General features: G+C 28.0%; 2 protein-coding genes across 2 annotated transcripts in view; both read left to right on the plus strand.

Moving 5' to 3' along the window:
* LOC100200373 (uncharacterized) overlaps positions 1-23,684 on the plus strand; it is an 81,945-nt gene that overhangs the window by 24,303 nt on the left and 33,958 nt on the right. The window contains exons 13-20 of the mRNA XM_065812489.1: positions 2,413-2,546; positions 13,705-13,770; positions 13,854-13,903; positions 20,314-20,390; positions 20,468-20,558; positions 21,507-21,574; positions 21,797-21,834; positions 22,019-22,159. Of these exons, the coding sequence (XP_065668561.1) occupies positions 2,413-2,546; positions 13,705-13,770; positions 13,854-13,903; positions 20,314-20,390; positions 20,468-20,558; positions 21,507-21,574; positions 21,797-21,834; positions 22,019-22,159 (665 nt within the window). The remainder of the gene's footprint in view (positions 1-2,412; positions 2,547-13,704; positions 13,771-13,853; positions 13,904-20,313; positions 20,391-20,467; positions 20,559-21,506; positions 21,575-21,796; positions 21,835-22,018; positions 22,160-23,684) is intronic.
* Positions 16,836-18,241, plus strand: LOC136088562 (uncharacterized). Its single transcript, XM_065812490.1, has 2 exons — positions 16,836-17,960; positions 18,122-18,241. Exons 1-2 carry the CDS (start codon positions 16,960-16,962, stop codon positions 18,153-18,155), a joined length of 1,035 nt encoding a protein of 344 aa, XP_065668562.1. The 5' UTR covers positions 16,836-16,959; the 3' UTR covers positions 18,156-18,241.

The raw sequence follows: 23,684 nt of genomic DNA on the forward strand, positions 1-23,684 counted from the left end.
ATTAAATACCAATAAAAAGTATAAAAATGCATAATATAAGTCCCCAGAAAAAGAAAAACAAACTTGATTACTATTATATTTTCCTTATATCATTTAATGATAACAACTTATTAATAATTTAAAATAAAATTTAATTTTGGAACAAAAATTACTCAGTAATTTGATAACGATATAAAAAGCCTTAAAATGCACAAATATGGTAAAATAAGGTCTTTTAGCAACAAATGAAGACAAAAAATGTTTTTTTTTTCTTATTTAACTTATATTGCCCACAAGCAACAATTTACACTACTCAAAGTTTTATAACCAAATTAGTAAGCAATTAAATAACAATAAAAAGCATAAAAATATACAAATATGGTGATTTAAGGCCCCCTGGCAGCAAAGGAAGATGCTAAAAAAATCAAAATTTTTTTCCCATCTACTTTATATTATCCAGGAGCAACAAATTATTGCTATTCAAAGCCAAATTTTTTAATGATCTACCCTAATATATATATGTATGTATATATGTATATACATATGTGTACATACATATATGTACATACATATATATATATATATATATATATATATATATATATATATATATATATATATATATATATATATATATATATATATATATATATATATATATATATATATAGCGTGGAAAATAATGGCCAGTCAATGACCCCCTGAAATGACTAAAATTGCTATTTTGACCTCCCAAAATAAATTCTTCCCCATCATGGAGGATGTTCGATAAATTTTTTTTTTTTTGTACCACATTTGCATCTCCTATAAGAAAAAAAGAAAGGGCCTCAACTTCTAAAAATTTTTAGGACTTTCGGATTCTGATGGGGTGGGGGGGATGCATATTCCCTCCTCCTCCCTGGATCCATCACTGATCTCTGCTCATTAAAATCAGAGATAAAATTATTGTTTAAAATTTATCAATAATTTAATATAATAAATATTTAATAAAAAAGGAAAAGTTGTTTAATATTCGTATGTTACTAAGAACATTTTCTCTACTAACTGTACTTTTTTTTTTTTCATTTCCTTTTCTTTCTTTTTTTTTGTAGCTTTTTCCTGCCAAAGTGAAGCCATTGCAATGAATGAATTATTTTTAAATAAATTTTAAATTATCAGTTGTGCATTTACTAACTTTTTTTCCTTTCTTTTATTGAATTGTAATAGAAACATCAAATGTTAACCCGACTTAGTAAAGGCAAATAAAAAGAGACAAGCAACACTTTCATTTTTCAATAGCATTCATAAAACGATTTCTTTTAGTATTAAGTATTCAGTTAAAATTTTTTTAATATTGTATTTAAATTTGTTTTGATGCTTAAAAAAAAAAGTTCAAGATTAATTGGATATTATAAAAGTGTAATTTAAATGTTTTTCTGAAAGTCAAATCATTGTGTTTACTTAACTTTTATAGATTGACACCATACCTATCATAAAATTTATAAAGTGTTGGCGTTTAAACTTTTTTTTTAATGAAATGTTTCATATAGCACTTTTTTTCAATAAATAAATATTTTTCATTAAAAAAAAAATAGGCGGAATATATATATATTCAAGACATATGTAGCTTACAAAATTAACTTTTTTTAATATCCCATAAGCATATTTAAATAGAATAATTATACATATACTAACAGCACTTTTATTTTTTTCAAATTTTGAAAAATTGCACTCGAAGTTTGAACAACACTATGAGTTAACAAGGTAATGGAAAGTAAAATGGAAGGTAGGAAAATGGACTAAAGTATATACACAATCATGAGAAAGCAGTTGTTTATCATCAAAATTGTTATTCCTTCTTTTTTTGTGCTAATCAATAATGTTTTTAACATTGTTGATTGTTTCAATTAGCACCCGCAGAAAGTCATAGTTTATCTATGTTTTCAAAGTGAAAATATAAGCAAAGTTTAAGATAAAACCATGTGAAGTTGTTATTTTTCCAGACTGCTTGTGTCAGAAAATGCAATGCGACCTTTAGTTTTTAAGTTTTTGAGTAATAAGTATATTTATTTTGAGTAATCAGTATGTTTATTTTGAGTAATCGGTATTTTGAGTAATCGGTAAGTACTTCCGATCTAGCAAGAATCCCAAAAAAGGCATATTTCAGATCAAAAAAGTTAAAATTAAGCCCAGTCAGCATGACTTATATAAAAAAGCATGAAAAATAGAGCAATATTGTATACATTAAGCAGCTTTCTTTTTAATATCATTTATAGAAATTTTTTTTTAAAACAAACAACTTTGCAATCCAATTATATTTTTTGTAAAGTTTTGCTGTTTTCATTTTATTTTCTTGCAATTTATAGGTTTGTAATGCTTTTAATGTTTACAATAACTTACCATAAAGGTTTTTAGTTTAGTTTTTATTGTAATATTTTTTGCTGGAAATTTTAGTGAGTACAATCAACATTTACCATCGTTTTCAAATATTCGCAATATTGAAGTGGAGTATTTTACAGATATAAAGAAAACTTCAATAAAAGAATTTCATTCTGCTGAATTATTTAAACCATTTCCTAAACTGAAAGGTTAAAAAGGTTTTCATTCATTTAGTAATTACTCAAGATTTAAAAAAAATTTTTTTGGAAAATATTATTTTTCAAACATTAATAAAAAATTTAAATAATTTTATAATTTGTTTAAATAATTTATTTCATTGTGGCAGTTGCTTATTTAACGAAATTTATTTTTATAAGTAATTACAATAAATGTTTTTTTTTTAAGGGTGATTATAGTAAATGATTATTATAGTGAATGAGACCACACTATATAGTATTCTAATGTAGTTAAATAAATTTATAATGTTAATTCACTTATTAAAAATTGTTGCATCTAACGAATTTAAATGTAACCGCATAAATATCACATAAATGTTATTTTATTATCTGAATAACACTTCATTGTTAATAAAATTTCTAGGCATGGAAAAAGCTAGCAACTTGACTGGAATTTAGCATCTAGTTAGTATATTACAATAACGTCAATTTATTTCACCAGTAATCCTGTAATAATTTTTAAACGACATGACTTATATATGTAAAGAATTATTAAAATTATTTCAAATTTTAAAAAATTGTTAGAATAATTTCAAAAAATTGTTTAAATAGTTTTAAAAAATGTTTTTAAAAAATTGAGTTATTTAAAAAGTGAGATGAAAAATGACTACTAAACTTGGTAGAAATATTTTAATACAGATTTAAATCACCTCAAAGGCAAATTGTTTTCATCTAAAAAAGTACACAAGGATATTAAAGTTGCTTTTAATTTTTTGGACTTGAGTTAGTGGTAGATGTAGAAATTATTTTATTTTTTGAAACAACTTATTGTATTCCATTTTTTCTTCACTCAATTTAATTTTTTACTTTATCAAAACATGCTATGTGATAACTATTAGTAGAACACTTGGCTTACACTCAACTAGTTTTAGGCCTCCTTGACTCTAGTGAAGCCTCTGAAGCCTTAGGAAGGTAAATTTATTATTATAAATATTTCGAAAAGTTTAGAAAGATTATTTGTTTAAATAATAGCAACTGCATTGCAAAAAGTTTTAAAATAAAAATTTTGAGCAATTTTTAAAAAGTTAAAAAATTCAAAACATAAATAAGGCCTAATACAAATAATTTTAAAAAAATATTTAAAGTAAATGTTGTTTAATAATGCTGTACTTGTAAATTAAATTTAATGATTTTCAAGCAAGTATGGCTAAAAGAACTAAGTCATAGTATGCCATGTGACAAATAATAAACAGTTTTTAGGGCATTTAGAGTGAAGAGGATTTTTGGGAGATAAATTATATAAATGAATACATATGTGGAACTTTATGTTTATAATATATAATGTACACATGAAAGGTACATGTTTTAACCAATGAAATGTCAACAGAGATGCCCAACATTGTGCTGATTACATAAGCCTTATTTGTCAAGGCTTGTGTTTCAGAATGAAAGAGGTACAGGTTCGTAATAAAAAATTTCCAAAAAAAGTAGACTTCTTGACTTTAGTGCCCTTGCAGCTTGGTAGTTAAATACAATACAAAAAATACCTTTTGTCTGAAAATAATCTTACTATTGTCTAAAAAGCTAAAAAATTTTAAACAGGTACCTGCCATAAAGATTTAGACTAACATCAAAGTTCTCTCAAACTACCTGGCAACAAGAGGATCCACTCTAGGTGTACACCTAGAGTGGATCCTCTTGTGGGATGCCAGTTTTCGATAAAAGTTAAAGGTTTTCTTGTGTTTGTACTAGTGATGTACTGATTGCACATTTGTGGCCGATGCTGATGGATAGGAAAAGGCCATACCATCCATGAGGTGTCCATGAAACACATGCACTTTGTTTAAATATTAAGAGGCTACCTGCCTACTGTATTATAAAACGAATAGTTCCACTCCACTTCAGATACTTTTATAACATTACAGGCACGTGAAATGTGCACATTTAATCTTGTTATCTATACAAATTACAAAACATACTTTGGTACTATATACCTTTACCTGTTAGTGCACCAATTTCCATATGGTTTTATCTTATTAGTTGTGAATTATGTTTGCAAAATATGTTGCTATATTGTTGTCATTCTATTTGAATATTCTAGATTATCTAGTTTAAACAGTTTTTATGAATAATTAATGATTAATAGAATCCATGTCTAACTTACAATATACCAGTTTAAATCACTTTTAACTAACTTTGCAACTGATTTTGTACCAATTAATCATTCTAATTACACTTGCTACTACAGTATGGATACACCCATACTCTACATTGATTATTTACATCACATGCACTGTTATAAGAAATTAAAACAGTTCACGATGCTCATCAACCCTCGTTGTATTGCAACAAATCAATGTACTTATTGTCATTCATGTCAAAAAATCACTTACAATTGTATGCAAGTTGTACTGAACTCCACTAAGTGTCCTCTGGTCTCTATGTCAATACAGAGGTCTGTGGCGATTGTCCTTATGGGATACCCTGAGAAGAGTCCTTTTGGGATAACACAAAGAGATACTCTAACAAAAAGATACCCTGGTTTACACTCAGAGTGGATCCTCTTGTGGGACACAAGTCTCGGATGAAAGCTAGGGGTCTTCTGGTATTCATACTGCACCATAAAACAGGAATCCATACCATCCTTGAGATGTCCATGAAACACATATATCTATAATGTATGTTTTTGTTAATAATACAAACTACAATAATACAGAATACTTATAAAACAAATAGTTTTGTTCAATCACTGAGCCTTTCTATCATTTACTCTCTTCACTAACAGCTTTTCATTAGCACAACAATTAATGACTCTTTCTTTCCTGGACTATTGTTTATCATTATTCCTGTTTATATTTACTACATTTTACTATGATTAATTTTTAGTATTTTTCTTTTTAGAGGCTCTTTGTTTTCCACTGTTCATCTGTCCTTTTGTACTTTTATCTCTCTCTGTTACACTCTTTTTAACTTATTATGCATCCCGAAGACATTCACTGCTTGGTGCAGCTTCACTAAAATGCATTGCATTTACAAAAAGCATTGTGGATCAATCATGTTTCTAGATAACATTGACTTATATAAGCTGAGAAATACAACAAATTAATTGAAGTTACAGTTTTCTTTCTAAAATGATTTCTATTAGGGATGCGCCGAACGTTCGGCTGTTTTGCTGAACATTCGGTTTGGCCGAACCTTGGCAACAGTTCGGCCGAACATGCAAAATTTGAAAAATTTCATGTTTTTCTAGATTAGACTTCAAATTTAACTCATTTGTACCGTATCTGGTACCTACAGTAAAATAAGTTAAATTTTAATACAAAATTTAATTATTTATTTTATTATATTATTATAAATTTTTTAATTCAAACATCATGTACATATAAATAAGTACAAGGTTAATAGATAAAATTAAATAAAGAGTAAATAAAAAAGTACATATACAGTCATCTATAACTACCCATCATTCAGACAGTCTTAATAACCGAACCAACAGTGAAATTTTCTTTACAAAACTAGCTGCTTCGTGTATTAATTCTCCTCATTTTTTGGTAGTTCCAAAGAAAGCTGAAGGTTTCTGAAGAAATCTGTTTTACGGCGCTAAAAAGAACTGCAAGTCCTACAAAAATATTATCCAATATAACATTAAAAATTTGCTTTTCGATTTAGGATTTCAAGGGCGATTCTCCTACCTCACTCCTTTTACTTACATTTTTATTGTGGAATTGTTTTCTGCTATTGTTCCTAAACAATTTTATTTCTATGTCAAGGCTAGATGCAACAAGGTTAGCTTCATTCAACATTGCTTTTCAACTGTCACGAATAGCTACTAATAGTGAAAGTAAGCTTTCTATATTTGAAACCTCTACCTCTTAAGTCGCGTTACTGGCTTAAATGACTTTGTTGCAAATGTCAATAGGAATTAATATTCTGTGCCATACGAATCTTGTTATTAGAGTAAGATTTAGCTGGAGCAAGTCTATAAAGCCAGCTTTACTCCTTGAAGGTGAGGTACATAATGGTTTGATTTGATCTGACCACCTGGTGCCAGATATGCCCTGAATTGAACAACAATATGCATGGCAAACTAGGTAACCTAAATAAATGTTGTTTGCTCAACATATGTTGAGTAAACTGCATTTACTAAACTCTTATGGGCCCTGGTGTGGCGCACCAACTGCACCCCTCTTTAGAGCCTGGTTTTTACTTTGAGTTCAATACCTTATGCTTATATTTAAATTTAGCAATAGTTCGGTGGCCAAACTATTGCTAAATTTAAAAATTCAAAAACCGGATTTGGCGCATCCCTAATTTTTATATTTGAGAATTAAAGTAATTCCCTCCAACAAATCCGTGGTTTGATTTTAAGTGAGTTAAATTTTACTACGCTATTTAAAAGAAAATTAAATAATTGCGTATTTCTTAACCACTTCTTTCTGTTCTAATTACATCTTTAAAAGTTTTATAATTTTAATGTTGTAAACATGCAGTTACTATGCACAAAAACCTTTTTTCTTTTTTAGTTTTTCTTTTTAAGTTTTCTTTATTACTTTTCAATCCTCTAGATTTTTTAGAATCTTTCAATGATTACTTTCTAGAAAGAAATTTTCTTTATATTGAAATTTTATTCAAAGTAGATTTTATATGTTTAAAGGATTTTTTTTTTAAATAGTCTTAGATGTTTTTTTGTTTGTTTGTTTGTTTAAAAGGTCTGTTTAAAGTAATATTGTAATGATGTAGTTCTTTATTATATAGTGTTATTTTTTGTAATAACAGACTAAAAAAAACTGGAATGAGATTTTCATTGGTTGATGTTTACTCAGCCTTGTTTCCCAAATCCTATTAGATATTATTGAACATAAGGGTATATTGCCTATGACCATAATAATTTACAAAGTAAAAATCTTCAAAATGTTTTATATAAATTATTAATATATTTATTAATTTAATCTACACTTACATTTTTAGAGAGAGAGGTAAAAAATAATTTTGTAACACAAGAACTTGGAATAGAACATGCTTAACATGGTTGTTATGGTGACATGGTTTAAATGCTCAAGTAGTGACAGCTCAATGGTTTAAAGCAAATAATTTAAACTATCAGTTGCAATTTCTGAAAAATCACTCACAGAAAAATGAGAGACTTTGGAATAAAATTACTAAGTTTAAAAATTCTAAGCCATTCTAAAAAGCAACCAAAACAATAAATATTGTCTTCAATTGTCTCTTGGATAACATAACATGTACTCATAGAATCTATATGCACAGAGGTACCATCATTTAAAAAAAATCCTGAAAATGGCAAGATATATATATATATATTGATTGTTTATGCCTTGTGTTAAAATAAGTTTTTTTTTTAATACAGTACATGAACAATAATATTTATTGTAGACAATTATTAGGCATTTGAGTATTCTGAAATAGATTTTAATTTTATGAAAGAAAAAAATCATTATGTTAAATACAGAATTAATAAATAAAATGTTTCTAATATGTTAGAAAAATTTATCTGCATACTCACTGTATATACAATCAGGGATTTATGCAGCCATAGTGAATGTATTCTCATTTCACTATTGACCATCTCAAAAAAATTACTCTAAAAAAAGAGCTGCTGTTGATAGGAGGAGGGGGGGGGGGATTTTTATATTTTTTGTTTAACCAGTTATTCTTAACTAATTTTTTTTAGAAAATTTCAAAAAATGATTCAGTTTTTTTGCTATTTTTTTGTTATATAAATATATTTAAAAACTTTATGTTAAAACTTATGCAATTTAAATTTTGATTGGATAACTTTGAATTAAAATGAATAAAAGTTGTGTTTACACAAAAGTAAGTCTTAAATAAGTGTAAAAATTTGCTTTCACTAGAAAATACATTACTATTAATTTTGTAAACTAAATTTAGATACCGATTAAAATGAAAAATTTTACAAGAATAAACTAGTATAATAACTAGTAAACAAATTATTCAAAATTAATATCTCCCAGTAGTTGACGAGTTTCTAATATAAGTTGCCTTTACTCAGATTTGATTTTGTACTTGTCTTTAATGAAGTCAACAATAAATTATCTTTTAGAAATTTTTATTAAATAAGATTGACCGCTCAGTAGTTGCAAAAGCAGTTTGTATATACTCATCAAAAAACTTGGAAGATTGCTTCTTTCTTGCAAATATAGTTTTGCAAAATTACATGCTTTTTCGGCAGAAAATAAGAAACTAATATAGATAAAGTATTATGGATTTGCAAAAAGATACAAAGATGGAATAACTGATGTATTATGTTTTTAATCAAGTTTTTGCAGATAGTATAAAAATTAAAAATAACATTGAACTCAAGCGTCATCATGGCAGTCATTACAATCGGCTTCAGAAATACCGTCGGTTACAAAAAATTTTGTCAATTACAAAAATTCCTCATGGTATTATATTTAAATATCCAAACCATTGTGAAATCAAGATTCAGGTAATTTTAAAATGTTTCAGGAAACATGTCCCATTGTTAAAAAATTTAAAATACAGTTAAAACCAGCAACAAAAACAACTGAGACAGCGGATTAGCAAAAAAAAGAGAGTTTAAAATTACAAGGCAGCCCATTTACTTGTAAATCAGATGTCAATGAATATATTGAAAAAGTGAAAAATCCATTAAATGCCAAAAATGATTGAAGAATGGGATGTTTATTTTAGGGATAGAGGAGACCAGGGCTAGTTGGCTCGGTTTTTACTCTATGAGCTCTGTAGCCCTAACAGTACATTTTTTTAAAAATATTAAAGTGTAGTCTTAAAAAGTATGGATTAGGGTATCTTATAAAATTTGCATTCATTTACAAAAAAAAATTCTTGGGGCCTTTCCGGACCCTCAAAAAAAAAAAAAATTTGCGCTAACTTACCCCACCACGGGGTAAGTTGGCGCAAACTATAAAAATGATTATTAATGCACTATTAAATGCAAAACTAATAGAAATTTTTTTAAAATTAATTTTATCCCAAAATTTAATATTACTTTTAGCTGGTACCAAATATTAGTCCGTATAAAAGCCAAACAGTAGCCCACCTTTTATCTAGGGAAAAAAAAACTAAAAAAATTTTTTTTTAATTTTTTTGCAAGAATAAATATTTTCAATATTGTTAAAAATTAAAAAAAAAAATATATAAATTTTATAAAATAAATATTTTTTTCCATAGTTAATGCTATGAGCCAACTTACCCCGTAAAAAATTTGTCAACTAACCCCGAAAGCTTTTTTTTTAATAAACAGCCTATAGATCTTGAAAAACGGCAGCTTTGAAAAAAAAGTCTGACTGGATATAGTAAACTAATTGTGACTGGAACTTTTATAATAATTTTTTTTTCATACAAGTAAATATTTTCTTTGTAAAGTAAAAAGGAAGCAATGTTCTAAAAGTTACATTTTTGTCCAAAAAACGCATAAATCTCAATATCTCTCATGCGCATGCGCGAATCCTGACAGTTAAAGTAAAAACTTTAAATTATTAAAGTTAATAATTTAAAGTTTTTACTTGGAAAGTCCTCACAACAACCCACAATCATCTACATGACTTTTTTAAATAATTTTTAAGGTATTCCAAGAAGAACTAAGGGTCTTATCACAAAGCACCGTGGAGAGCAATTTAACTAGGAAGTTCACACCTCCTTGCTTACCAATGTTGCTTATCTGGCCAGAGCTGACCTCGAACATCAAATCTCTTGTTTGAACCTCTTGAACTCCCATCACTGCACCATGGCTGCTATGAAGTTATTTTACATTTTTGCTTGTAATCGTTACAAATTGTTCCTTATGTGGACTATTTTAATGTAAAATGCCTAATTTTCTGTTGTATTTATAACCATGCATAATGATTATGTATTTTATTGATAAAATGAAAGTAAAAATATTTACCACAGATTCTATTTTATAATATAAATGGTTTCACCTTATTCAACAATTGATTGTTTTGTCAAAATGTTGACACTTTTATTGAAATTGAAGTAGAAGACTAAATATTCATAATGAAAAAAAAGTGTTAATTCAAAATCAGCATAAAATATTAACAAAGAAAAAGTGGTTAAACTACACAAAGTTTAAAAAAAGTTACTTTTTGACAGCCCTCCTTATCCCCCCTCCCCGCCCCCTTCTGTTGTTAATGTCCAAAGACTAACCTTGAAGCAACTAATCTTTAAGAATTCATCTATGACTGTTCTATTATTCTTGAATAAATTTGAATAAGAAATTAAAAGAAATATATCTTTCAAGAGAATTTGTGCTTTTTAATTTACAGGTATATCATAGCACCAATTTTTATTATGTCCATACTGTTGTCAAATGAAACGTCTTGCTAAATTTTGAGTTATGACTGAAACAAAAATAGAGATTATTAGAACAAAAATTAAGTATAGTATATTTGTATGTGGTGGAGTTTTTTGATTAAAAAAAAATTCCCCATGCATCTGCTTTTTTTTTTTTTTTCAGGGAGTGGGGGTAGGGGAGGGAAGGGGAGGGGAGTGTGAGAGATTGTTATGGCTATACTCTTCAAACAATTCAAAAAGGTTACAAAATAACCAACTCAGGTATATCTTGCATTTCTGATGTAGTTTCAGAAGTTACTTTAGATAGATATAACACAAAGAACTCAAAACTTATTAAAAATGGTATCTCAACTACAACCTGAACCTAGAGCATGGTTTAACTTTAATGTGAATGACCATAACACTGTTGCCTTTTTTAGTAATGCATCTTCTAAAACTAATTTCCTTAGATTAGTTAATCACAACGGTTATTTAAATTTAAATGCTCTGAGAAAGATCAAGTCAGTGAAAGGTTAATACTTCTCAAAAAAAAAGTTGACACTTATGTTTATTGACACTGATGTTTCATCACCTGTTGACACCGATGTTTCATCACCTGTTGACACTGATGTTTCATCACCTGCTGACACTGATGTTTCATCACCTGTGTGAAGCAGCACCGGTAATGGTTCATCTTCACCCAAAAAGGAAATGTAAATAAAAAGGATATAACCATTTTCTGCAAAATATATGCACGCATGTGAAGATGTGAAAAAAAATAATCCAAATGCAAATGAAATTAGTTTTTACATTAAAATGTTCGCTTAAATTGCACAGCAAACCCTCACAAGTGGTGGTCAGCAAACGCAAAACATTATATTAACAGAACTTGCTAAAATTTTCTTATTTTTAGCCGGTGGCAGTGTACATAGTGAATGGCTATTTTCGGAAGTATGTATAATTTATGAGGAATTCTCAATCATTAATCAAACTATGAAAATGTTTTTACTTTAATTAATTTAATTTTCCACCTTTAAATATCAAATATCTCAATTATTTGTTATAATATAAAAAAAACAGTTATGTAATTCTTTTTTATGTGTTTTTTTTGTTACAACCTGGTATTTGGCTGAATAGTTTGCAATATTCTTATATATTATTTATATTTGGCTGAATACTGGTTGTTTGTTTAAATTAGTATTTTGATTGGTAGCTTTGTAAAATCAACCAATCATAATACTAATTTGAAAAAAAAATTGACAAACTCATGGAGCATTTGTTAATTTTTTAAATTTCTTTTTGTTTTTTTTTGGAAGCCAAAGCCTTATTTTGGGCAGGAGTAAGATTAAAATTTAATTGTAAAATTAAAATTTACTGTAAATAACTGAAATTAGCCAAACATCAATAAACCAAATCAACTACTAACTCATCAAAAAATAATTAAACTCAATCAATAGTCAAAAGTCATAAATCAATATTTCAATAGTTATCCATAAATAAATCATAAACATAAAATACATTAATCATATACTAATTTGACCGTCCATTTTTATGTCCGTACTGTTGTCAAATGAAACGTCTTGCTAAATTTTGAGTTATGACTGAAACAAAAATAGAGTATGCCATTTTGTATTATTATTTTTTTTTTTTTATATATTTTGTACTTTCACATTTTGTTGATTTGAAATATTTTCTATTTTTCTTGAAATGTTTTCTTTTAAAAAAATCACATTCAGACTCATACAATTTTCTGAAGTTTTTCTTGTCTTTAAATAATTTTTAACTATTTATATTATTGATATCAAAAAATATATTTTAAATATATCTTGTAAAATTTAGTTAAATATTTGAGAATATATAAAAACTATGAATTTTAAATTAGAATACATTAATAACAAATCAAAACAACTTGTCCGAATTGCACACATATAAACAAAAGAGAGTAAACATATTTAATTACTTCCTACCTTCTGCTGTTATGCCTTTCTCCCAATCCTATAACCACAATACATGAGCCTTGACAAAGACTGCTAGGTGGAAAAACAATTTAAGAGAGGTACTAACATACTTCGTCACTAACATGGGGTTGCTTCATCACTTAGAAAGCATCATAATTGTTATTATATTACTATCGAATAATAATTAAAACTTAAATTAAAAAATTTAAATTTTACAATCAATTTTATTACTCTTTAATTTTAATTCAATCAAATAATAAAGTTAAATTCAAAGTATCAGTATATAAAGAAAAGTAACAAAAATAATAAAAAAAACTATATTTTGAAAGTGTAAAAGTTTGTTTTTCGCATTTTCTGTTATTAATTAGAACAGAAGAAAATTGTACAAGCATTTAAACATCTTTAATAAAATACTTCCTAAATAAAAACTAAAAAGTTTTATCATTTAAACAAAAATACTATTTTATTTTTTTACAAATTTTATTTAAGGATTTAGAGATAAAGTAATAGAGCTAAATTTAGTAAAAAAAAAAAAATTTAACAGGTCTTTTTAAAAAGCGTTACACGGCTTGCACTTTTCGTAAACTTTGAAATATATGTAATTGCACAGGATATAATATTTATATTTGGCTGAATACTGAATAGTAAAAAAGTAGCCGAATACCAAATAGTCACAGAATATTCGTGACATCTCTAGTTTCCAGAGTCTTAAAACTTATTAAACTAGAAAAAATGGTAACTTCCCTCTGTTAGGCCAAGTTTATTTCAATAAATAATTCAAATTAAAAATTAAATTTATATTAAAGTCCGAAAATATTTTTGTTTTTTTAAAATGATTTTTATGATATACCCTATTGAACATATTTTTATAGTTTTCTTATTTACTTTTTAAAATCTTTTTTTTTTTAATATTTTTATTGTGTTTTTTTTTTTTTTTTAAGGCTCTGATACTCTTGGTTTTAATGCTGGAGGCCCTGTCTGGGGACTCTCATGGTGTCCTTCAAAAGGTGCTTTTAATGCAGTTTTTTCCGAAAAAAACAACAACAACAAAGAAAATATTTTTTAATTTTTAATTGTTATTTTTTTTAAGCTGAGGATGATCAAATTTTGGCAGTTTCAACCCATAGAACACATTCAGAGGTTAATTATTTCTGTAACAAAATATTTACATCTTACATAATAGCAAAATAAAAATATTCAAAAAATGAATGAGTTTTTTTTAAGAAAAAGTTTCTTATATAAAAATATTACTAAGAAAATATTAAATAGTACTAGAGGCCTTTTATTATTTATCATCAGTAGTACAATTTATAGTCTACTGATGATAAATACTCATAGGCCTCTAGTACTATTTAATATTTTCTTAGTAATATTTTAATATAAGGAACTTTTTCTTAAAAACATTCATTTTTTGAATATTGTTATTTTGCTTGGCTACTTTTTCCTTCGAATATATATATATATATATATATATATATATATATATATATATATATATATATATATATATATATATATATATATATATATATATATGTTGAACGTCGTAATAGCATAAAATAAGTAATTATTTTTAAAAATAACACGATGTTTTTTATTCTTGACATGTTTCGTAAAATTTTATTTACATTTTCAAAAGATTATTTTACAATAATAAAAAACTCTGAAATATATATTAAAAAATAGAAGTCTTTACAGAGAAATATTAACGGACAAAAAATTATACATAATAAACCAATATATTTATTACAAAATAACTCGGTAAATAACCAATAAAAATAACCAACTGTCAAAAAAAAATATATATATATATAAATAAACTGACAGTAAAATTAAATAGATAAGTTTATAGTATAATGTAACGCTTGTTTATTAAGTGAGGGACTTTCCCACTTAATGTGGAGGGCTTCTTTTATCTTTAACTTGTGTTTGTTTGGGGCATTATCCAAAATCTCAAAAGAATCACAGTTAGCCAAATTTTTGCAATTAAGAGATAAATTTAAGTGTTTAAATATATGAGATTGTTTATCACTTTTAAGGTGCTCATTTATTCTAGTTGCCAAGTGTCTGGAGGTTTCTCCAATATAACTGGCATTACAGCCAGCGCAAGAAAATTTATAGACAACATGAGATTTAAGCAGTTTAGGAAGTGACTCTTTTAAGCAAAAACAATCTTGTATTTTATTAGTAGTGAAAATTAATTTTATTAGAATATCCTTGCAATATTTATGAACAATTTTTGAAATTTTCCTTTTAGTGTAATTAGAGTACATTCCAATGTATGGAAGTTTAAAGTATCTTATATTTAAGCTATTAACAATGTTAGACACAGATGGGTTCATTTTCTTATCAATATAGGATTTAATTTCATAGTCAATAATTTTTTGTGGAAATTTATTATTTTGTAGAACTAATGATAGATTCTTAATATCTTTATCAAAACCAAACCAAGAATTATTAATTTTAAATGTACGATCAATCAAACACCGAACAAGTCCAAATTTGTAGCAAGACGGAATAAAACTAAAAAAATTTTGTAAAAGACCTGTATACGTTTTTTTGTGATAAACTGAAGTCGTAAACGAGTTGGATTTTTTAATAAGTACATCTAAAAAAGCAATCTGGTTATCTTGTTCTTTTTCCATAGTAAATTTCAGATTTTTATGTTGTTTATTGAGGTGTTTGAAAAATTCTTGAGCTTCATATTCAGAATTAAAAATAGCAATTATGTCATCGACATCATGTGAACCTGATGTGGAAATCTGAAGTAATTTTTTAAATTGAACTTTTGAAAAACGTTTTGAGTTAGTTTTATCTTTAAAAAACAAATCAGTTGCAATGTTGATGGTTTCTTTAAGAGGAATATTCGTGAACAAACTTTCAACATCATATGAAACAATAAATTTATTAGTTACATTAATTTGTTTTAATTCTTCAACAAAAGAAAATGAGTCTAAAGTGCAAAATTGTTTAGGTATATATGGAGACAATAAATGAGAGAGATGTTTGGCAAGGTTGTAGTTATATGTTCCGATTGTTGAGATGATAGGTCGAAATGTTGGAAGAGAACTATCTTTACTAACTTTGTGCATCTTAGGTAACGCGTAAATTCTTGCAGGTTGAGATCCTACAGGATAGATTTTAGTGTAAATGTCTATTTTTTAATATATATTTCAGAGTTTTTTATTATTGTAAAATAATCTTTTGAAAATGTAAATAAAATTTTACGAAACATGTCAAGAATAAAAAACATCGTGTTATTTTTAAAAATAATTACTTATATATATATATATATACATATAAATATACATATACATATATACATATACATATATACATATACATATATACATATACATATATATATATACATTAGGGTGGCCCTAATTTTTGAAGTTTTAAAATATCATTGTCTGACCCCTCAGATGAGTTCCAATATATAAAAATATAATTCAGGCCAAATATGAGCAGGATTGAACAATATTTAGAGGTGGCTCAACTAAGCTTTAGTTTTGTGAGAATACCAAAATCGGCGAAAAAAAATTTCAGGTTCTTTTCAATAAATGATTTTGAATATTAAATGAATAAATATATTTCAATCAATAATTTGAACTAGATATCATGTTTCAATAATGTACTAATCTAAAAAATAATTAAATATAAAATTATAATAAATATAAAGGTAATAACGCATAAAAAAATGTTCTTCAATATATCTAAATAAATAGTTTATAATTTTCCTCAGTAATTTTATTAATTCATAATTTTCTTCAGTCATTTTTTTCAGTAAACAAAACTAAACATGTAATATAATTTAATATTAGCACCTATTGGGCATCTTATATAATATTTAAATAAATCTTGTGCTAGTTCTTTGTAGCCATCTTGTATTATAAATTTCTTCTTCTACTGTTGTTTGTTAATTAATCAAAATAAAATTTCTATTTAATAGTTATCAATAATCACAGATATTAGCAATCAGCAAAGGTTAGTATGTCAATTTAATTATAAAATATATTATGTTATATATATAATTATATGAGGGAGTCTGTATGACTGTAGATTTCGTTTTGTATTATTGCATGGCATGTCAATGGCATGTGTAATTTTGTAATTTGTTTATGCCAAAAATTGCATAGTTTAATATTATGTTATAATATTATGATGATTAGTATAAATCTGTTTGGCATTTTCAGATGGCATTGCGTTCACAAATTTATCTTGTTAGCCCTGCTGAAAGAATTGAAGGTAGTAAATTGCCATCAGGGAAGCAGGTTCTTGGTCACTTTCTACATCTCCACAATGTTTTGAAAGAGGATATTCGAAAGGCTGCAACCCACGCTATTGAGAAAGTTGAAGATTTCTGGTTTCGAGCTAAAATTCCAACCAGGCATCATCAAGATTCCATCAAAAAGCTTGAGCAATTATTCTTCGAGTGGAAAAGTCTAAAGAAAAACAAGAGCCGCAAGACCGAGACTCAACAAACAAATGAAACCGCATTTTCAGCCGCAATAGAAGAACTGTTCGACATTGCACATGCTGACGCCATGGAGCTAATTGAGAATCAAGAAGATAAGGTCTTTCTGGAATCTCAAAGAAAAAAGGGACGACCTGGCTGCATGGGTAGAATCGATAAGGTTCTGCTTCAACAACAAAAAAAGCAGAATGAGAGAAAGCAGATATTGCAAAAGAGAGTACATCGATCTCAACTTGATAAAAACACCTTGCTAGATAAAGCTGTGTTGGAGAGCAGCAGCGCTGATTCAGAAGAAAGTCAGTCTGAACCTGAAGATGAGGATCCAGTTCTAAGCACAAGTACTGTTACTCCTTCTTCTTCATCACAAAAGCAAGGACGCCAAAGTGTTGTTTCACCACAGCTGGCATCTATGCTTGATAGAAATAAAATGAGCGACAGGGCTGCTATGATGGTCATCGTTGAGGCTGCGAGGGCTCTTGGACAAGACGCTGAATCACTCGCTTTGAATAGATCAACCATCCAACGACTCCGTCAGAAACACCGACAGCAAATTGACTTCGGAATCATTCAACATTTCAAGCCAAATACTGCTCTTACAATACACTGGGATGGCAAGCTGATGCAAGATCTGACTGGAACAGAGAAGGTGGATAGGTTGCCCATTCTTGTCACAACAATGGGGGAAGACAAAGCTTTTGGATATTCCAAAGATTCCTGCAGGTAATACATAATGGTATAATATATAATAGTATAATATATATGCCTACTTTTATTTTAGTTAAATGTTTTTATAAATTTCGAAATCATTTATTATTATGAAATGTGAATGTGAAATCATGTCAGACAAACTTTAATAAAGACTACTATAAATTACTTTTTAGGCACTGGACAAGACGAGGCCAAAGCAGTCTATGATGCTATCCGAAAATGGGAGCTGGAAAACTTTGTCCATGGTATGTGTTTCGATACAACCTCTTCCAACACCGGTCGGCTGTCTGGCGCTTGCGTTCTTCTCGAACAGCTACTAGGGCGGCCTCTACTGCACTTTGGTTGTCGACATCACATCATGGAACTGGTATTGGCTGCTGCTTTTTGTGTCTGTATGGGACCCAGTAAAGCTCCGGAAATACTCGTTTTCAAACGATTTCAAGCACAGTGGTCATCCTTTGACCAGGAAAGTTATGAAGATGCCTTTTCGGATGATGTTGCCTCAGCTGAACTCTCCGAAGTCAAACATGTAATCATTGTTTTCTGTGAACAGCAGCTGCAAGATCATCAGCCACGAGATGACTATCGCGAGCTGCTCAAACTGATGCTCATCTTTTTAGGAAGAAAGCCTACAGATTGGAAGAATTTTCGAGCGCCTGGGTCAATGCATCAAGCTCGATGGATGGCGAAAGTCATTTACAGTATAAAGGTTTGGCTGTTTCGATCACAGTTTAAGCTGACCTTGCGAGAGTCTCGTGGCCTCCTACGTGTGAACATATTTCTTGCAAAGGTTTATATCACATTCTGGTTTTTGGCGCCTCTGGCTTACAAAGCCGCTAGGAATGATCTACAACTTATTCAACAACTCCAGGCTTACCCTGATCAAGATATTGGTGCCGCAACATCACGCAAGCTTGCGGGCCATCTTTGGTACCTGTCAGAAGATTTGATCCTTTTCAGCCTCTTCGATCCAGAAGTGGATTTCACTACGAAGCGCGAAATTGTTAAAAGATCATTAGAACAGGAAGGAGAAGAAGTACCTTTGAAACGTGTCGTGGTGGACTTGGCGACAGTACAACAAAAGACGCTTCCTGATTTTGTCTCAAAAAGAAGCAGAAACCTGTTTTCTATTCTGGGCATGCCAGATGGATTCCTGGCCGAAGATCCTGAATCATGGAACAGGAGAGATGACTTCAAGGTTGCAGAGGCAATCGTGAAATCCCAGGCAGTAACAAACGACCATGCAGAACGAGGAGTTGCCTTGATCCAAGATGCAACAAAGTCTGGCCGATTTAAGAGCGAAGAACAGCTGCAATATGCTCTGCAGGTTATCGAACAGAACCGGGCAAACTTTCCGAATGTGAAAAAATCCACCTTACTTCACAATTAACTAGTTCAACTAAGTGAAGATGTGTAACTTTGTGTATTCTATTGTTTCTGTGTTTGTCTCTGTAATTAAGAACTGTTTTTAGTAGATAGAATTAATTTTCTGTATGAAACTGATGGCAAAATGTGCTGAATTCTGTCACAGACATCAAAAATTCGTATATGAGAAAACTTTGACGGCGTTGAGCCACCTCTAAATATTAATATTTTTTTATGAAACTTTACACATAATTTTTTTGTATGAATTGGAACCATTTAAAATGGTCAGACTTAACATTGCTCTTATTTAATTTTTTATCATCATATAAGGGCCACCCTAATATATATATATATATATATATATATATATATATATATATATATATATATATATATATATATATATATATATATATATAGAACTCTTAACTGGTTGTCAGAAAGTTTTTCTGTATTTTGCGAGTCAGGCTATAAGATAGTCGATGTAGCAACACTCTGCGCATGATTTACAGTAAAAAAAATAAAAATAAAAACATTTTATTAAAAAAAATAAAAATAAAAACATTGTTTATATTTTTAAAAACATTCTAAAAAACAATTAATTTGTAATTAAATTAATGGTTTTTACTTTCTGACAACACGCAAATGTTGGACAAAAGTCAAAATTAATTTAAGTATAAAATTATATATATATATATATATATATATACATATATATATATATATATATATATATATATATATATATATATATATATATATATATATATATATATATATATATATGAATAAAATATATGTTTTATTTCTTTTCTTTCAAAAGGAAAAAAAGGAAAAAATCCCTAATGAAAAAAATGCAAATTATATACTCATAACAGTGCAATAATAATTTATGAAATGGCCAAATTTTTTTCTAAATAGAAAATCTATTTCTACAGCTGTGAACTTTTCTATATTTTTTCAAAGTTGTTGTTATTACTTTAATTATAAATTTTAATAGCACTACACCATTGTTAATATGGCTGCTACACCAGGATGTATTCAAATATGGAATATAGGAAAACTTAACCAAAATATGTATGACAAAAGTTTTGTATTCCAAACAATAAAAGTAATTTTAAGTTTATAAGGAAATTTTAATTGTTTTTTTTTAGATCATCATTGCCACGTTTAAGTATCTGCATTTGCCATTCATATGGTCCTATATACAGCATGGAATGGTGTCCCTCCGGTTGTTATACTGTAGTGAGTATTTTGTTAAGTATTAAACATAAAACATAACTGATTAAGTACAAACTAATTGACTAATGCTGTATATAAGGGTTCATGAGGCAAACACACTCAAACTCTATCTTATCCAAAAGTTATTAGATTATTTTTTGTATTTTAAAGATTTAAGTGCACTTTGTATGCTCTTTTATTGTGTAACATTTTAAATGCACATAGCATCATTTCTCTTAATGCACATAAAGTCTTGTAGTAAATATTAAGCTCCGAAGAAATTTGTATTTTTTTTTAAAGGTTATAAGACTATTTCTTTAAAAAAAAGTTACGATTACCAATCTGTAAAATTTTCTAAAATTATCAACTCTTAATTCCTGTGCACCTGTTTCTTAAAATTTATATTTGTAACTATGGTCGTTATAGCTATGGTTAAATATAGTTTAAACTATGTAATTATTTAGAATTTTTTGGATCATTATTTGGATTTTCATAATTCGACTTAACATTAGGTATTACTCAAAATTGAATATACACTACAGGTTATAAAGTGCAAAAGTTTAGCATTATATTTATTATATTTACAAAAAGCTACCATTTTTGTAGTTACTAATTTTGGAATCTTTTTGTTTTGAACATGTTAAATTTATTTAAATTAATTTTGGAATTTATAAGATCTTTTTTGTTTGAACATGTCAAATTTATTTAAATTAATTTTAGAATTTTTTTATTAGTATTTATTGTTATCAATTATAAAGTGTTTTTTTAATAATATTAATAGTTTTTCATTTCTTCAGAAAATTTTTTGTTAATCAATTTTTGGTCTTCAAAATTGCAAAATATAATTTTAAAATATAAAAACTAAAACATAAAAATAAAAATATAATTTTAAAATAGCACATGATAATATTTATTTTAGCTTGTCATAATAATTTTTTTGTTAGTACGTCATAAACATTTTTTTGGTGCTAGGTTGATGAAGTAAAGCGATTTGGTCTTTTAGCTATTGGATGTGGAGATGGTAAAGTTAGAATTTTAAGGTATGATTATAAATATTAACTTTAAATGATGATATATATTGTGACGTTTAAACCTGTTTGTCACCTATAAATGATCCAGAATTGAACAAAATTATTGAAATAGTCAATTCACAAACAACATGTTTTTAGCTACTTTGCATTAGTTTGTTATTACTTACTTTTATTAGTTTTTATTTTTAAGGTTAAATATATAAATATATAAAGAAATATTTTTACTTATAGTATACCAGATCCTTCTAGTCTTATACATAATGAACCAAGTGAGTTAATTTTCATTAAAAATACATCTAATGAACAACTTTTATATACTTATAATTTTATATACATCTAATGAACAATTTTTATATAATATTTATATAGCAAAAGCAGTAAAATTATTTATCTATCTAAAATAGTTGTTTATTCATAGATTTTATTGCTGCATTAATTGTTTTTATTTATTAGTCTTTGCTAATCTTGAACCTGTTATCACTTTGCTTCCTCAAAAGATAGACGCAATTGAGCAAATAAAAACTGGACTAACATTGTGTGTTTCTTGGTTACCATCTAGTGGACACTCTAAATTAGCAGCTGGTTATGGGGATGGTTAGTTTTTTTGTTTATGTGTAAGTTATGTATAGTGAATTATGTGTTTATATGCACAAATGTATATGCATTTATATGCATAAGCATTTGTGTTTAAATATTTTTTTCATGATCATCATTAATATATTTTCATTACCTTCATAATTATATGGGCAATAGTTAAAAGGGTCAAAATGTTCTCCAAGATTTTTAGATATTGGAACCACAGATGTCATTTTCCAGCAAGCTTCAACAAGATTCAATCAAAAACTTATTAAATAGTTTAGAGAGAATTGTTGAGAGTTCTAGAGAATACTTTTGCGTGACTATTACTGGAATGTTTGGTGATTTGAATGTCTAACAATGGGTTAACCTGTTTAGATAGTATGGAAAAAAGAGTATGGCCATAAAATTTAAGAGTTAAATTAAAAGAAAAGTTCTTTGCAAATAGTTCAGGCTTGTCCTTGAGAGAGGTAATAAAATCAGTCCTATTAAGGAGAAATGGAGTGTTAAACCTACCTTTGTTAAGATGCTGTTGAAGATTTTCCAAAAGTCTCTAGAACCAAACTTCTGAGATAAGATAGGAGATTTAGTAATTTGGGAATAATGGAGCTTATGCATCAGACAGCCCCTTTTTACATAGATTTCTTGCAATAATAAATTGGTGTTTGTTCTCAAAAGTGTTGTTCTTTTAAAAAAGATGAAAAAATTGATTACGATTAGATATAGCAGCTGCACAAGAAAGTGAAAATCATGGAGTAGAATGAGGTTTGATTTGGAACGGGTATGAAGGATTAAAAGCTTCCATTCCTGGCTGGATCCAAGTGGTAACGTAGGAGACGCATTTATCAGCCAGGAGAGAAGAGACAACAGGCCAGGGATCCTCATCAAGAAAGTCGTGAAAAGATCATTACATGATTGGAACCACCAAGGAGAATAAGGAGAAACTGAACACAAGCTAATGTAAGTGGTTAGGTTGTCTGAAAAGTGAGTGATAAAGTTGTCTATTTGAGTAAGAGATTGAGAAATGCAGAAGTTATAGACTTTAGTGCTAGGTGGGGTCAGTGGTGTTAGAGCCGAGTTGTTCAGCTCCCTGCAAGAGGTTTTCAATCTCTTGCAGGGAGCCTAAATCCATCAACAATTCCTGTTGATGGAATTAAGCTCCCTAAGTGTTACCACAGAGTTTGGGAAACCTTATTACCAGCCGGCCTGAGAATTATAAAACTAAGTTTTAAAGCTGTAGCCTTATTAAAAGATAACAGGAAAATCTGAGAGTACAGTCAAGAAGATTCAGCTTTCATCATCCTAGGCAGGAAACAATGTAACACAGGTTAACATCTACGCCAGCTTAATAGATGTAGAAGGGGTTCAATGCTGGTCAACAGAATTATTGTGCTTACCACTAAAGTTTTTGCCTCAGGGCTTTCTACAAGACAGTAGACATTTATAAAAATAAGATTAAAGATAATTAACTATACACTTATAAAATATAGATAAGATTGAAGGTAATACACTGTCAACCTATACTTAGGCAACCAAATAAAAA

Source organism: Hydra vulgaris, chromosome 12 (assembly GCF_038396675.1).
Source record: "Hydra vulgaris chromosome 12, alternate assembly HydraT2T_AEP".
Taxonomy (NCBI): domain Eukaryota; kingdom Metazoa; phylum Cnidaria; class Hydrozoa; order Anthoathecata; family Hydridae; genus Hydra; species Hydra vulgaris.